The sequence below is a fragment of the Ochotona curzoniae genome, unplaced genomic scaffold (assembly GCF_017591425.1).
Source record: "Ochotona curzoniae isolate NIBS_2020 unplaced genomic scaffold, NIBS_Ocur_1.0 contig_1071, whole genome shotgun sequence".
Taxonomy (NCBI): domain Eukaryota; kingdom Metazoa; phylum Chordata; class Mammalia; order Lagomorpha; family Ochotonidae; genus Ochotona; species Ochotona curzoniae.
In genome coordinates, this window is record NW_024464939.1 from 19,392,461 (window position 1) to 19,408,466 (window position 16,006).

At 39.3% G+C, this 16,006-nt stretch overlaps 1 protein-coding gene across 1 annotated transcript in view; it reads left to right on the plus strand.

Annotated features, from left to right (window-relative positions):
• LACTB2 (lactamase beta 2) overlaps window positions 1-15,753 on the plus strand; it is a 32,702-nt gene extending 16,949 nt beyond the window's left edge. The window contains exons 4-7 of the mRNA XM_040994456.1: window positions 7,216-7,394; window positions 9,366-9,514; window positions 13,073-13,154; window positions 15,132-15,753. Coding sequence (XP_040850390.1) covers window positions 7,216-7,394; window positions 9,366-9,514; window positions 13,073-13,154; window positions 15,132-15,175 — 454 coding nt within the window. The 3' untranslated portion in view covers window positions 15,176-15,753. The remainder of the gene's footprint in view (window positions 1-7,215; window positions 7,395-9,365; window positions 9,515-13,072; window positions 13,155-15,131) is intronic.
• Window positions 15,754-16,006: the final 253 nt, after the last annotated feature.

Below are 16,006 nucleotides of genomic sequence, written 5' to 3' on the forward strand. Positions count from 1 at the left end.
ATTTTCTAAAACTGTTTTAAAGCATAATGATCTTTTATAAAGTAAACTCACTGGATGAGCAGCACTCAAGTGACGAAACAAAGCCATGTCAGTGTCTACGGGATCCTCATCCAGCTTCCTGTCTCTACCTCCTCCCAAGGATTTCAACATTATCTGAATTCTATTCACATTTTACTGTATTCTAAGATAAACATGAGAGTCTATTTTAAGACATAGACAAGCCAAGAAAAAATAAAATATAATCATACATACTCTAAAAATGCCTATTTGTAAATAATCCTAAAATATAAATGCTACTTATGATAAAAACCTTAATAGAGCATTTACTTCCCTTTTGGCCATAAATCCAGTTTCCATTTTTATAAGGCCACTTAAACCCAATTCTAAATATTAACGTCAAGACCTGTTAAGCAAAAATTTCATATATAGAAGGTTAAAATTCGCTGCAGTCTTCAGGTATTCATTGTCCAGCTGGTCTTGTCTACTTGCCAGCCTCGCAATAGAGGCAGAAATAATACCCAAGAACCATGTCAAAAGTAGAAATCCACAAGTTTTTCAGTACAAATTTGATTCCATTATGACTTTCAGGAATTTTCTAATGAACCAAGTTTAATTTCTTGGAGAAAACATCTGGCAGCTTTTGTTAGCCATCATGAAGCTTGCAGGACACCTATCCTGTAAAAATCTACCCAGTGACAAAAGTGGCAGAACTAGATGAGTTCTCTGCGTGATGAATGGGAAGGCCACAGCTGCATTTTCTCTAATGTTTAGCAGAATACCTCTGATGCCATTTGCTTTTGCCTTCTGCCTATTCAAGTTCAATTTTTACACAGTTTTATGCAAAGGAAGGCATTAGCCAGCCTGGTAACTGAAGAATTGCACTTTCCGATGCCCTACTTTAAGACATTTTATGGCCATCAGCCTAGAAAAATATCAAAGAAAACCATTACTGAATTCTGGTGTGGTTGGAGGAAGAGCAGATAACGAAGGAGTCATTGCAAGCGTGTTGACAGGTTTGCAGACTGTAAAAGAATGGCACTCCAAATGAGTTTGCGTAGATTCAAAAAAAAAAAAAAAGAAGAATGGAGTTCTGTTTGTTAATGCATTCTATGTGCTCACAATTTTATTCCTAAAATAGGGCACACACCCATATGCAGGTATATAATTTAAACTTGGCTGGCAAACTATCTCCTGGAATTATTTTCATACAACACTGAATACTTTTATTATCAGGTTGCAGCATGTTTAATCAGACAAAAGAAATGATTCCTAACAGCTCTTTAATACCTCACCAGCAGAGCAACTATAATATAGTAATTGTTTGCAGCATATAAAGCACGAACTTGGCAACCATAAAAGCATAGCAGTTCTTACTGTAAGGCACTGGCCTTTCAGACATAATTGCTCTCATTATGCTAATACCTCCCATTCTCATAACTTACATGTAATACTTCAGTGGTTTTTTTTTTAAAGCTGTTACAGTTTCAGTATTTAGAAAAAAATGTGAATTTTTCTTGTCATAGGAGAAATTCTTCAGAGTTATAATCATTTCAAATTCTCTTAAATATTCCCTTTAAAGAGCTGACTTTTGTTAAATGTCTTTTCAGTAGCTAGGGAGAAGGGCTTGTGAGTGTTCTCCATAGTTTTATTACTATTTTCAGGAAATCTTGTAAAACTGAGACACCTGTATCTTTTTAAGATTTACTTTATTATTTTTATTGGAAAGTCAGATTTACAGACCAAAGAAGAGAAAGACAGAAAGATCTTCTATCCTCTGGTTCACTCCACAAGTGTCCACAACAGCCAGAGCTGAACCAATCCAAAGCCAACAGCCAGGAGCTTTTTCAGGATCTCCCACATGACAGCAGGGTCCCAAGACTTTGGGCCATCCTCTACTGCTTTCCCAAGCCACAAGCAGGGAGCTGGATGGGAAGTGGAGCAGCCAGGATATGAACTGGCGCCTATATGGGACCCTGGCAGTTTAAAGTCTTCAAGGCAAGGACTTTGGCCACTAGGCTATGATGCTGGGCCCACTTGCACTTTCTTAATTTTATTGTTCATGTTGTGACAATTCTTGAGTGCGGTATTTTTTTTATTCTCTTGGTTAAAAGTGTGGGTTAGTATTTTATGCTAATATTAATGAAACTGAGCAATGTATTACGATTCTACAGACAGAAGAGGGGAAGGAGATTTATTAGTAGAACTGCTCAAATAATTACAGAGCCTAAGAAGTCCAGTGTAGGCCATCTGTTGGGTTGAGAGCCTGGAAAGCTGGTGGCACAGCTTGGTGAAGTCCCAAGGTCTCCAGATCATGGAAGCTGACAGTGCAGCTCCAGTTCATGGCCAGAGGTCCGAGGACTAAAGCAGGGGGCTTGGTGATAGAGAAAGTGTCATAGTCTGGGAACCCAGACCGGGAAAGGAAAGATGTCTTCACTCCAGCAGTACTAAAAGACAGAAAGATTTTATGTTTCCTCTGTCCATTTGTTCTACCTGGAAATCTAGCCAATTAAATGATGCTGGATCTTCAAATATTTGTTCACTATCAAGGCACCACTCTCCTCTGGCTTTCAAAACAAATAAATAAATAAATAGTTATTATGTATTTATATTTTTATATTTATATATTAAGATTTTATAAATATTTATATTTATGAATATACAAATTATGTTTGTATATTTATATAATATGAATATATAAGTAAACTTTTATACATATGTATGTATATGTATATGTATATATATATATGAATATGACAATGGGCAAACTTTTATGAAAGGAAGCCATGACAAAAGATAGAAAAACCACTGGGACTGGGATTTTTGCATCGAGGGAAAAGGCTTATTTTTTTTTAAGATTTATTTTATTTTTATTGGAAAGTCAGATATACAGGCAACTTCTCTGACAAGGGCAAATTTAGAGCTAAGGAGTGGAACTGGAGGGTGTGCAGAGAGTCAGTTGGATGGGCAGTCACTACAAGGAAGCATTAGGAACCAACCAACTTTACAGGATGATTGCTGCAGGCAGGTGTGGGCAACACAGATGCCATGGGTAGGGGATTTTCCCTAAACTGCCTTAGCAAGATTCTTGTTCCAACTGGATTCTACCAGCTCAAGATCAAGCCTAATCGCTATAGAAGGAGTAAGTTTTCTGTTCTTTCTTAGGGTCCTTGACTGTCTGAAAATAAAGTTAACAAAGTTTAACAAGGGATAGAAGTGGTAGGGAGACATACAAATTATTTCATGCATCTTATATGTCACATGAGTCTTCAGAAATAAAAGAGTCAAGGAAACAGAGTCTATATTTATATGTGAAGTTTGAAGAGGTGGATGCTAGTAGAGAGGGCAAAGTGGTCAAAAGCTGTGATCTGATGGTCATTTCCTGGGAAGCGGAGGGGTAATAGGGGTGAAGAGGGAAGATCTTGGGGAGTCCTACTTCTGTGGATCCCCCTGTGTCCATGTTTTCGGAGATCAAGATTTCTTTTTGCTGGGCATCTTACATGAGCGTCTTCTGATGTACTTCAGAGGAAGGACAAAACATTCTCTCTTGTTCCATGACCTGGTTCAGGGCAGAGACTCTGGGAGACTTCCTTGCTTTTGCAATTTTCTCAAATTCCTCAGTTTTCTCAAATTCCTTCAGTTCAAAGCATTCAGTATGGCCAGGTGCCATATTGACATGTGGTGAATCGGGCAAGCCTGACTATACTTTAGTCTAAGGTGTGCATCCTTGTCAATCCCAACTAGGCTATTCCAGTCCTAGATTGTATCTTTCAGCCGTAGAAGTTTTTCTTAAAGTTGGCTGTTTTCTCATCTTGTATTCTGTGCCATTTCCTAGAGTTCCTGTTTCTAGAATTCTGATACACATCATTTTTTCCCTTTTATTTTCTATCATTTTGTCTTTTTAAATATTCTTTCTGGGAGAATTATTATTAATTTTTCTCTTATTCTTACTGTGTATTCATTTCTTCCCCCTGCCCCCAGTTTTAATTTTCCAGAGCTCTTTTCAATTCCTTAAATGTTTCTTTTATTCTAGCCAGGGTTTTTTGTTGTTGTTGTTGTTTGTTTCATAGTTGCAATTTCTTCTCTTATCTCACTGAGGCCATTATAATATTCCTGGTTTGGGTTTTGGGTTTGGAAAAGTTCCTTGCTTGTAATTTGTTGCCTCCAAATTCCTTTGTTTGCTTGTTTTTTTTCCCCTGCCTCTGATGTTCTGGGCGTGCCTAGTACTCCTGATTATCTTCTAACATTTCCTAATTGTCTTCTATTGGAAACTACAGAGCCATCATGAGCTCTCAGAATGTGAGAGAGGCTTTGTGTAGATTGTGCACCTGACTATAGAGTAATCTGGATGAACTTAATTGTCCAGCATTGACATCTTCAAGGCCTTCCTGCTGAGCTGGTAGCACAACTTAGAAAAGATTCCTAACCTGTTCATGAGGCAAAGGCCTGCCAGACAGCATCGTGGAAGCTGAGTGTGGAAAGACAGCTTGGGGAGACACACATGTTTATGTGATCCAACTCCTCCATCAGTGTTTTACCCTCATGAAAGCAGATTACATCTGGCCTTTCCCTCAGTGGGACTGGGGGCACTTGTCCAACTGCTCACAATGGCAAGGGAATCTGGTGATCTGCATGTTAATTAAACAGATTTTGATCCTTGTGTTTTCTGCCATTCTCCCTTGCCCCCAATCCTCTGCTCTTCATTTCCAGGTTCCTGATACCCCAATGTTGACATTTTGTGGAATTCTGCAGTATAAATTTGTTTCATTCTCAGCTTTTCCCTTACCAGTTTAAATTCGGTTTTCAGCCATCTCCTGTCACTCATATTTCTTTCTCTTACTTTTTGATGATGTAATCTCTTTTCCCATCCTTCACTGGTAATTTTATTAGTGTTTTAGAAGAAAAAGAGATGGAAGATTGTGCAGTCTACTATTCTAACCATAAGTCTGTGTTCAATTCCTATGTAATAAATACAAATATGCAATTATATTTCCCCCAAACTCCCAAAATATCCCATTATTACCAAATTGTATTATAAATATTCTAGGCCTGCTGCCTACAGTTTTAAGCCACCTGGTTATGTGGTCATCCTGAATCAGAGCATTGGTTTGAATCCCAGCTGCTCAACTTATTTTTTAATACAGATTTCTTTATTTATTTATTGGAAAGGCAGATTTACAGAAAGAAGGAAAGACAAAGGGAAAGATCTTCATCCATTGGTTCACCACCCAAATGGCCCCAGCAGCCAGAGCCAAGCTGGTCCAGAACCAGGAGCTTCTTCCAGGTCTCCCACACAAGTGCCGCGCTGCTTTCTCAGACCATACACAGATACCTAGATAGCAAGTAGAGCATCCAAGAATACAGGACAGGAACTGGTGCCCATATGGGATGCTGATGCTTGAAGGCAGAGAATTAGCCAATTGAGTTTCTCAGATAAATGTTTTAAAAAAATATTCTAGGCACATAAAGTATTGTGAAACTCATAAAATCCCTGAATATAATGCCTGGAACTTAGCAATATATTTCTAAAAGTAACTACTACTAAGTGGCCAACACTGGGAATATGAAGAAAATGACAGTCTTGTCCTTCAGAAACTCGTAACCTTGTAAGGCAAACTGGTAAACAAAGAAGGAAATAATGGGAAACCTATATAAAAGCAATGTAATCCGAAGCACAAGAGTATAACTGGAACCAGGGTTGTGAGGCAGAGGGGATTAAGCTTCTTCTTGCAATGCACCCTATATTGCAGTACATCCTATATTACAGCACAGGTACAGGTCCTGGCTACTCTGCATCCAGTGCAGTTTCACTAGATAATACCCAAGTACTTGGGTCCCTGCTGCCATGTCCTTTCTGCTACCAAGAAGGAATTGTAGGCTCCTGGCTCTGGCCTGGCCCAGTCCAGTGACCAACCATCTTGGAAGTGAACCAGCTGATGGAGCATGCTCTCTGTCATTCCCTGTCTGTTGCTCTGCCTAAATAGATTAGATAATAATAACAACAATAATAATAATACCAAGCTAAAAAATTGCCAATACAAAGCAGCAAGTCTGAGAAATCAAGAGATGCTTTTCAGAGCAAATTACTTAAACAATGTTCTTTGCTTAAGTATAATTATAAAATAAATGTAAGTAAAAATAATTCTTCAAATAATTGTCATACTTTAAAATTACTAGAATCAGTTTGCTGAAGAAAAAACAGTGAAAAAGAGTAACAGAAATTAAAAATATGCTGATTTTTTTAGATTGATTTATTTCTTTGGAACCAGTGCCACGGTAATAGTCTAAGCCTGCACCTGCAGCACTGGCATTCCATATAGGCACTGGTTCATGTCCCAGCTGCTCCACTTCTGATCCAGCTGCCTGCTTATGGCCTGGGAAAGCAGCAGAGGATGGCTCAAGTCCTTGGGCGTCTGTACCCACATGGGTGAACCGTAAGAAATGCCTGGATTTTGGCTTCAGATCAACTCAAATCAGGCCATTGAGACCATTTGGAGAGTGAACAAGCACGTGGAAGATATTTGGTATTAAAATAAGACCACAGCTTTGTTTTTAAATATAAAGTTGCATAGAAAAAATTTAATATGTATTCCTAAATAATAAAAGCACCTCCCTGGGGCAGTTGATATGACTGCTAACTTAATTACCTGTGCTTTCTTTGATTTCCAAATTGGTGGTCCAAAGTGCTTATGTCTTGTCCCAAAAAAGTTTGAAAAACTTAAATTTCCATTTTCAAAGTGTTCAATTTGGTTTGACTAAAGAATTTTTTTAATGTATATTCAAAAGTCTGAGTGATACAGACACAGAAAGGCTGAGGTATAGAGAGAAGTATCTTCCATCTGCTGATTTATTCCCCAAACAGCCGCACCAATTAGGCTGGACCAAGCTGAAGAAAGAAACCTGGAACTCCCACATGGGTGGCAGTGATCCAGGTACTTATTCCATCTTCTTCTTCTTTCCCAGGTGTGTTAGCAGGCAGGACCCAACTAATTTTTCTATCATGGCATGCTGTCATTGCAAGCAGCAGCTTCACCTACCATGCCACCATGATGGCCCCTAAAGATGGAGAATTTTATGATATGATTTTTAGTAGATACAAAGAAAAAGAAGCTTCTAATACCACTTGTGTCTTATCCAGAAGAAAGGATAAAGAATAATTTTCAAAATTTCTTCTAAGCCCAAGCATTCATAATTGTTATTCTCTTCCTTCTTCCGCAGAGTTATATACACGCCTGGCCACACGGATGACCACATGGCTCTGCTCCTGGAAGAGGAAAATGCTATTTTTTCTGGAGATTGCATCCTTGGGGAGGGAACAACTATCTTTGAAGACCTCTATGATTATATGAAGTCCCTAAAAGAACTATTGAATCTCAAAGCTGCTATCATATATCCAGGTGAGGAATTTTAAATTCTTTCAAACTGTTGAGTCAAATGATGGGAAGAGCTCCTGTTCAAATAGGCTTGACTCTACTAGGATATATATTCAGCCTTGGAAGTATAAATGTGTGTAAGCTAGTTCTTTCAATGACACCACTGAGTCTTATCTATCCACACATATAACCAAAGGGCCAATAGTTAACATTATTAACCTTCTTTAGGAGTCAGTTCTATGGCACAGGAGATAAAACCACCACCTGCAGTGCTGCAATTCAGGTCCCAGCTGCTCCACTCCTGATCCAGTTCCCTGCTCATGTGCCTGAGAAAGCAGCAGAGGCTAGCCCAAGTGCTTGGACCCCTACATCCACATGGGAGAGCTGGAAGAAGCTCAGGCCAGCCACTGTGGCCATTGGGAGAGTGAACCAGCAAATGGAAGATCTTTCTCTGATTCTCCCTCTCTCTGTGTTTCAAGCAAATACATAAATTCTTTTTAAAAAAATTTATGAAGATAGGATTATTTTCAACATCTGTACAGGTTTAATAGCACTGCTAAAAGAAATAAGCTTATACTGCAACAGGAACATAGGAACATCTTTTCCTCCCATCAACCAAAGTCTCTTTTGTTACCCTGCTTCCTGTTCTGGACCACATGTTAGCTGAGTAACATTGGACCTGAGCTCTAGTGTCTTAACTCACAAGACCGAAGTATCAGTAGCTGCTGCCTCTACCATAAGATGGTGCATTTTATTTCCATTGTTGTGAGAAGAAAAATACACCTGTTGTTTCTATCACGGCACTGCTCCACAATAGGAGTCCCAGCATCTGAAAAGCCAAGACAGAAATGGGCACAACAAGAAGGCACAAGTAAAGGAGGCTGGGTGCTTGATCCTCTAAAACCTTCTCTCTTACTACTAACCAAAGAGTCTTGAGAAGATCTGCCAGTCCAATAGCCTAAACGTCTTATACTGTCTCACACAGGCCTACTGCTGAGAGTAGGAAACAGGGAGGCTGGGCCTGCACCTTCCTGTTATAACATAGAAGAAACAAACTCTGGTAGCTGATTTTAAGAGGAGTGTGTAGATGAGTGCACTCACGTTTATGCTGTGCTGAAGAGAAGCTGCCTATGACTAAAGGTGCCTGGAGTGTTTGCATTAGTGACCCCAACAAATGGCAGTCCGTGTCAGTTACATATCATGGTCTTAATTACTGTGTATTCAAGGTGCTATAGGGTTAGGAGCAGGAACTCTCTCAGCTGTTCCCCTCCCCAAAATCCAACATGGTAGGTAGTGGTATCCTCACTGTGCAACTAAAGAAGTAAGCTCTGAGAGATTCCAAGACGTCCTAACCACTGCACAGCTAATGGCATTTATGGCCAGCCAAAGTCCATGCAGTGACTTGAGAAGAGGTAATTAAATTTCAGCATAACTTAGTCTGGGCAATCAAAATTTCTGAATTACCAATTTATCAATCCATTATATTCTTAAAATTCTGCTGTCACAGTGGTTAAGAACTCCCAAGTCAGGATGCCATCTCTACCCATTGTTAGCTGTATAGCCATGGGCAGGTCATGCACCCTCAGCCATCATGCCCACTGCTTAGTCTCTGCTATAAAATCAGTGATCCTCCCATGAGCTTCTAGTAATAATGTGTATTAATCATGAAGAATACTACCTAGCACATTCTGAGTACTTATTATTGTTGTGTATGCTGTCTTACTGTTATTTTCTATTGCAATATTAAATTGTTTTTATAGTTTTCAGTGTGTGTAATGGTATTTTATATGGATTTTATTTTATCCTCTAACATTTCTGGTATTGTGAATAATTTTTAAATCTCTTAAATCTGTATGGCTTTCCAAATACTTTATTTTTGTGTGTTAGTACTCTCTTTCAATACATTATAAGGATTGTTTTTCAAATAGCATTATAAAAGGATTATTTTTAAATAACTTCCATTGTACTTAACACTTTATAATTATTTTAATTCAGGACATGGCCCAGTAATACACAATGCTGAAGCTAAAATTCTAGAATACATTTCTCACAGAAATATTCGAGAAGATCAAATTCTTGCTTTACTTCGGGAAAACACTGAGAAACCATTTACAGCAAAGGAGCTTGTAGCAATTATTTACAAGGTAATTTTTTGTTTTATTTGTAAATTGCCACAAATGTATTAGAATGACCAATTTAATAGACTGTGGTAAGTGTACACATTTCAGATCAGACCAACTCTTTCCTTTTTAAGATTTAATTATCAGTCTGGAAGACAGAAATAGAGAGGGAGAGAGAAAAAGAGAGAGAGATCTTCCTTTCATTAGTTCACTTCACAAATGATAGCTAAGGCTAGAACTAACCCAAACTAATGCCAGAACCAGGATCTCCATTTGAATCTCTCACATGGTGCAGAGGCCCAAGTACTTGGAACATCTGTTGCTTTCCTGGGCACATTGGCAGGGAGCTAGATGAGAAGTGAAACAGCCAGGACTTCAACTAGCACTCATATGGAATGTTGCATTGTTGACAGTGGATTAATCCACTGTGCTCCCAGTACAAGTCTGAATCACATAAAGGATGGGATGAAGCTGTGGACATATTGCCACTAGGGCCCACCAAATGCGCCATCCTAGTGGTATTGGACAAGATGGGGTGGCAGTTTGAGAGGGGCATGAGAGGGGAAGGGGCACATTGCTCAGGAAGTGGGTCTAGGGCAAATAAGGATAGGAACCACCAAGGGCTTATTTGACATGAATGGGATGAATTCAAGGGGTTTCCACAGACCAGGCCACTGTAACTGCAGGTAATCAAGGGCATCGATAGAGTGTATCAGGATGGGGAATCCAGAGGGCCAAGGCACCCACTTGAGCACATGAGAGCTGGAAGTAGTGGCAGATTTGTCACACAGATCACAACACTGCTGGCACTCCTGAGAGCCATGTTTTGGGGCAAATCTGGTAGAGATTCTTTGAATTGGCCCCAACTGGGCCACAGCATGCAATAGTGCACACAAAATCCAGGGCTGGGAATTGTAATCTCCAGCATATGCATAGGCTGATTGGGGCAAAGGTCTGTCCTGGACTCTGTACTGGAAAGGATACATAAGAATCTGGTCTGAGATCACTTCAGACGAAGTTTATTTGGGGATCCCCCAATAGAATTGCTGGACTAAGAACCCCAACCATGAAGAGAATTGCAGGTTCCATGGCCTGACCATGGAGTGCATGTGTCAGACCTGAGCCTCCTCAGTGGCTCAGACGGGGCAGTGGACAGCATATCCAAATGCACATGGAGGATATGATAGTACATTGGAGTCCTATGCAGATAAGATACCTGGTACCAGAACAGAGGACAGAACAAATTTGTCAACTACCCCAGTCAAGTATTGGCAGTGAAAATCTGGGCAAGTGGAGACACTAAGGTGGACTATGTTAGCCAGAGGATTCTGAAGAGATTTCATCATTCTTGGAATGGTGAGATTGGCAGCAATTCAGAACTATCGAAACCACTTGAGCAGTGCCCTCAGAGCATGCCCCACACTGGGGACCCTGGGATGGTTGGGAGGGTGGCTGTTTGTCTCTCCTCTTACCCCAGATACAGGAAGGAAAAAAGAGAATGTGGAAACAATGGTCTTCCTACTTTCCTGTAGCCCTTGAACCTTTGAGCCCTAATCAATGATGTAAAGATCATCAAAATTAAAAAAAAAAATAATCAGGGGATGGGGTTGGGCCTGGAAGGTATCTTCAGGAACACCCCTGCTAGACTGAAGCACCCACAGGTATATATGAAAGCCAGGTCTGGGAGTGGGACTGACCAGGCACTTGTACCCACCAGTATGTTTTCTGATACAATAGGCAGGCTGAACCTGACCTCCTTCAACAGATCCACAGGAGAGCCAGGACTGAGGACCTCCCAGGAAAGCTATCTTAGGGCTTCCCAGCTGTACTTATGCTTTCAGTCCATGACCTCAGGGAAAATCACATGGACCCATGGTCTAAACCCGTGGTCACAGGACTTGGCCACCTCAGTTACTGACTCCTGTGCAAGAATAAAGAGCATATGAAGGTGCACACAAAAAAACAAGATAGCAAGCTCATCTAAGTCAACAGAGGACTTTCAGTACCTCATCAAAAAGTCAAAAGTGAGACAGGTTGAACAACACTCTAGACCAGGCTCTATAGCAAACACCTAGATCTGTGAACACATACTGAAGTGCACATGATCAACCAACAGAACTTAGAAAGAATTTGATAAACCTCTGGGGCAAGTAAGAATAGGAACCACGAAGGGTGGTTCTCAAAATAATCAAGACATTTAAAGTTACACCATTGGAACATTCTTTCTCACATCAGTATCAGTAGCACTCCCTGAGTGCTAGTGCAGTCTGACAGCAAAGAGCAGCTCAATCTCCCCAGCCCTCCCTTTTGGACAAAGGAGAGAAGACTGAAATATCTGTGTCCACCTTCCTCCATCCTGACCCTCTCCACCCTAACAGAGGCTCACATGGGTGTTCGATCACTCCTATAATCAGTATTATAATTTTTTAAAAAAGAAATAATGATTAAAAATATAAGTTTGAGACTGTTGCTAAAGAACTGTAATATTTAATAATATGGGGATGACAGTAGAAAGGTAAGGGAGATTGGGGAGGGTAGAATGGGCAATCCTTGAGTCCACAGAACTGTATCATGAAAAAACAAAAATTTAAAAATAATAATAATAAAATATAATTCAAATAAAAATAAATTTTATAAAATAGAAAAACAAGTCTTAATCGCATAGGCAATGCCGTTGTGTAGAGACCAGCAGTCTCAACTTAAAAGACACTGAAGTTAAACAAAATGTTAATGAGTTTTTACTCTATTCCTGTATAACAAACATAAGGCTATTCATAGCAGGGGGGAACAGAACTGGAACTATATTTGTGGGACAAACACTATGTGTTATTCGCAGGAATATATAAAGAAATACAGAGACCCAAGAAATATGTACAAAGCGAAATTCTTTAGTTAGAGTGATGTTAAAATGTGTTAGACATGGGCAGTGGTTAAACAAGTTGCTTGGAACTTCCACATCCCATATTGGAATTTCTGCTTCTGATGCAGCTTCCTGATACTACACATCCTGGGGGGGCAGATGCAGCCTGCCCCCCGCCCTGCTCCCCTTGAGGGGAAACCAGAATACAGTGCTAGGCTTCTGAACCTTCCCTAGCACTGGGAAGTAAACCAGAGATGGAAGATATCTGTCTCTCTGCTTTTCAAATAAAAAAATCAATAAAAATAAGTTAATTTTTCAACATATACCATGATGTGGTTAGCTAAACCTCTACCTGAGGCACCGCAGCATCCCATATGGGTGCTGGTTCAAGTCCCAGCTGCTCCACTTCCCATCCATTCTGCCTGCTGATGGCCTGAGAAAGTAGAGAATGGCCCAAGTCCTTAGGACCCTGTACCCACAAAGGAGACACTGTAGAAGCTCCTGGCTCATGGCTTTGGGATGAGCTTAGCTCCAGTTGGAAGACTTCTGTTTCTCCTCTTGTAACTCTGCCTTTCAAATAAAAAAATAAAAATAATTTTCAAAAAAAGCTTAAATGTGTAACTTTTAAGTTGAACTTTTTATTGCATTTTTTTCTTCAAAAGTTTCAAAAATGTTAATGTTTTTCTTTGTGGAAATTTTTCTCACTTATGCTTTACTTTCAGAACATTCCTGAGAACTTACATAGAATGGCTGAACATAATGTCTTCCTTCATTTGAAGAAACTAGAAAAAGAAGGAAAAATATGTAAGTACACTTTCAGATTTTAGGGGTTTTTGTTGTTGTTAACCAGCATTTTTCTCAAGATTTACTTACTAGCCTATTTTTATTCATACATGAGTAAATGCTTTTATTTATTTATAAGACATTCATGTATTTATTTGAAAGGGAGGATTAGAGAGTGGGCACAATACAAAGAAAGAGATCTTCCATCCACTACTTCACTCCCCATCATGGCTACAGTGGCCAAAGTGGCTGATGCTGACCCAAGCCAGAGCCGGAAACTTGCAGTTCCATCTGGATCTCCCACATGGTGGCAGCAGTCCAGCTATTTGGACCGTCTCCCACTGCCATCTCTAGTATTAACACGGACTGGATTGCAAGTGGAGTAGCTGCGACTCAAATAAGCACTCCAATTTGGGATGCTAGCGTCGTAAAGAGAGGCCACAGTGTCAGCCCATATTAACAGCATTTAAAATACTTTTTTTTGGAAGATTTATTTTTTACTTTTTTTATTTGAAAGGCAGAGTTACAGACAGAAGGAGAAATACAAACATCATCCGTCTGATGGTTCACTTCCATGTGGGTGCAGTAGACCCAAGGACTTGAGCCATCCTCTGCTGCTTGCTCAGGTCATAAACAGGAACCTGCATCAGAAGTAGGACAGCCAACACAGGAATGGGCACTCATATGAGATGCTGGTGCCACAAAAGAAGATTAACCTACTATGCCATGGAGCTGGCTCCCATTTGAAATACTTTAACAGATGGATTAATTTTCATTTAGTAAAAATAACACCCTTCAACGTTCACTTAAAAGTGAACGTTATAGTGAACAGGTACAGAGTAAAAACTCCACTTTTAAGTAGGAGTAATTGGTCCTAGGAAGGTTGATAGCACCAAACCAGTGTACAACACATTGGAAACAAAATTCCACATGACTTAGAATCTCAGTTACTATTCGAACCCTCATCCAACCCTCTGATTACAGTCAAAGGCAGGTCAAGGAAGAGCTGGCCCAGTGGCATAGCCAACTAATTTTTTACCTACAAGCCCAAGCATCCTGTTTGAGCACTGGTTCATATCCAGCCTACTCCACTTCCAATCCAGCTTTCTGTTTGTGGCCTGAAAAGGCAGCAGAGGATGGCCCAAGTTCTTGGGCCCGTGCACCTGGCCAGGAGACCCAGAGGAAGCTCCTGGCTTTGAATCAGCTCAGCTCTAGTTATTGCAGCCATTTGGGAAGTGAATCATCAGATGAAGACCGATCTGTCTGTCTGTCTCTCTCTTTATCTGTCTCTCTCTCTGTGTCTGCCTAGAAAATCTGCCTTCCAAATAAAAATAATTGTAAAGAAAAGTCAGGGGAGGGCAAGTCAAGAGAAAGATAGCTTCTCTTTTCACATACCCCAAGATTATGAAGAATTTTTGTGAGCACCCAGAGGTTTTAAGCAGTAGTAAAGGCAGTAAATTCAAAGATAACAAATCAATAATTCTGTAATTAGTGATAGAAGTTTGACTCTTACAATCAAGGCTAAAAGCTTGAGTTTCATATAGAAGCCTTCCAGTGTCTACACATGTAAAATGACTACTGAGCAACAGAATATGATACTATAACATAATGGGCAGCAGTGCCAGCATTCCATGTGGGCATAAGTTTGAGTCCTGGCTGTTCCACTTCTTGTCCAACTCCCTGCTAATTTGCCTGGGAGGATGGCCCAGGTTCTTGGGCCTGTACACTCATGTAGAGACCTAGAGGAAGTTTCTGGCACAGACGGGCTCAGCTCTAGCCATTGAGGCCATTGGGGAGTGAACCAGTGGATTGTTCTCTCTCCCTCCAAGCTGGTAACCCTTTCAAATAAATAAGTTAACATTTTTTTAATTTTTAATAAGTAAAATTTTGGAAAACAATTATTTTAGAAATGAGTTATTTTTCTAGCTTTACGACAACTTAAAATCCAGTATATTTACTTACCCACTGTTAAATTGTACTCTCATTTTCTTTCCACAGTCAGCGACACACGTCCTGAGCAGAAATGGAAAGCTGTTCTTTAGTGTCACATTAGTGAAAGTTCTGTTTTATTTTTAGGGGATGGTATGTTTTCTTAGCTGTGGATCATTTAGAGAGAATATTAGAGTGGAATATTGAAAAGTATCCTAGATACACATTGAATAATGTCATGTTATTCTAAAATCTATGAATTACACATTGACAATACAGATTTTTACATAACATTAGCCTTACAGATTTTTACCAAAAATTAAAAATCAACAGTCTAGCACTTTTTAGTAATAATCAGTGGTAATTACCTTAACATTAATAAAATTTCTTTAAGTTCAAAAGGCTGTTATTCTTGGAGATTAGTTTTCTGTTACCAATGGTTGGTAATTCTGTTTCCTCTAGCAGCTTCAGTTTACAGTACAGATTTATATGTCTTCTTAAATTTTCCTCAATCTTTGTCTATTATCTGAAGATAATAGCTTTATTTTCATGTTTCTGTAATTTTTTGTGATTAAGTATTGGTTCTATAATATTGTATGTTTTTTGTGGTGATATCCCACAAATGATTGATGAAAATCAGCTTTTGTTAACTGAAAAATGTAAATTGCACAATTAAAAGTATTATGTGATAAATAATTTGCTGAAGTCCATTAATGTATCCAATATATATATTCCAAATTTGCATTTTATTATATAAACATCAATTTGTAAGTGAATTGTATATGAAAAGTATGTTTTATATTAGAGGATTATAAGAGGGCATTTCTTTGAAGTAGTGGTTTTCTTAGTAGTAGTTACATTCACATGGTAGTCCATTCTTAATTTCCAGGTAAAAATAACCCATGATGTAATTAAAGTACAATATAAAAATAAGCTAAGGATCC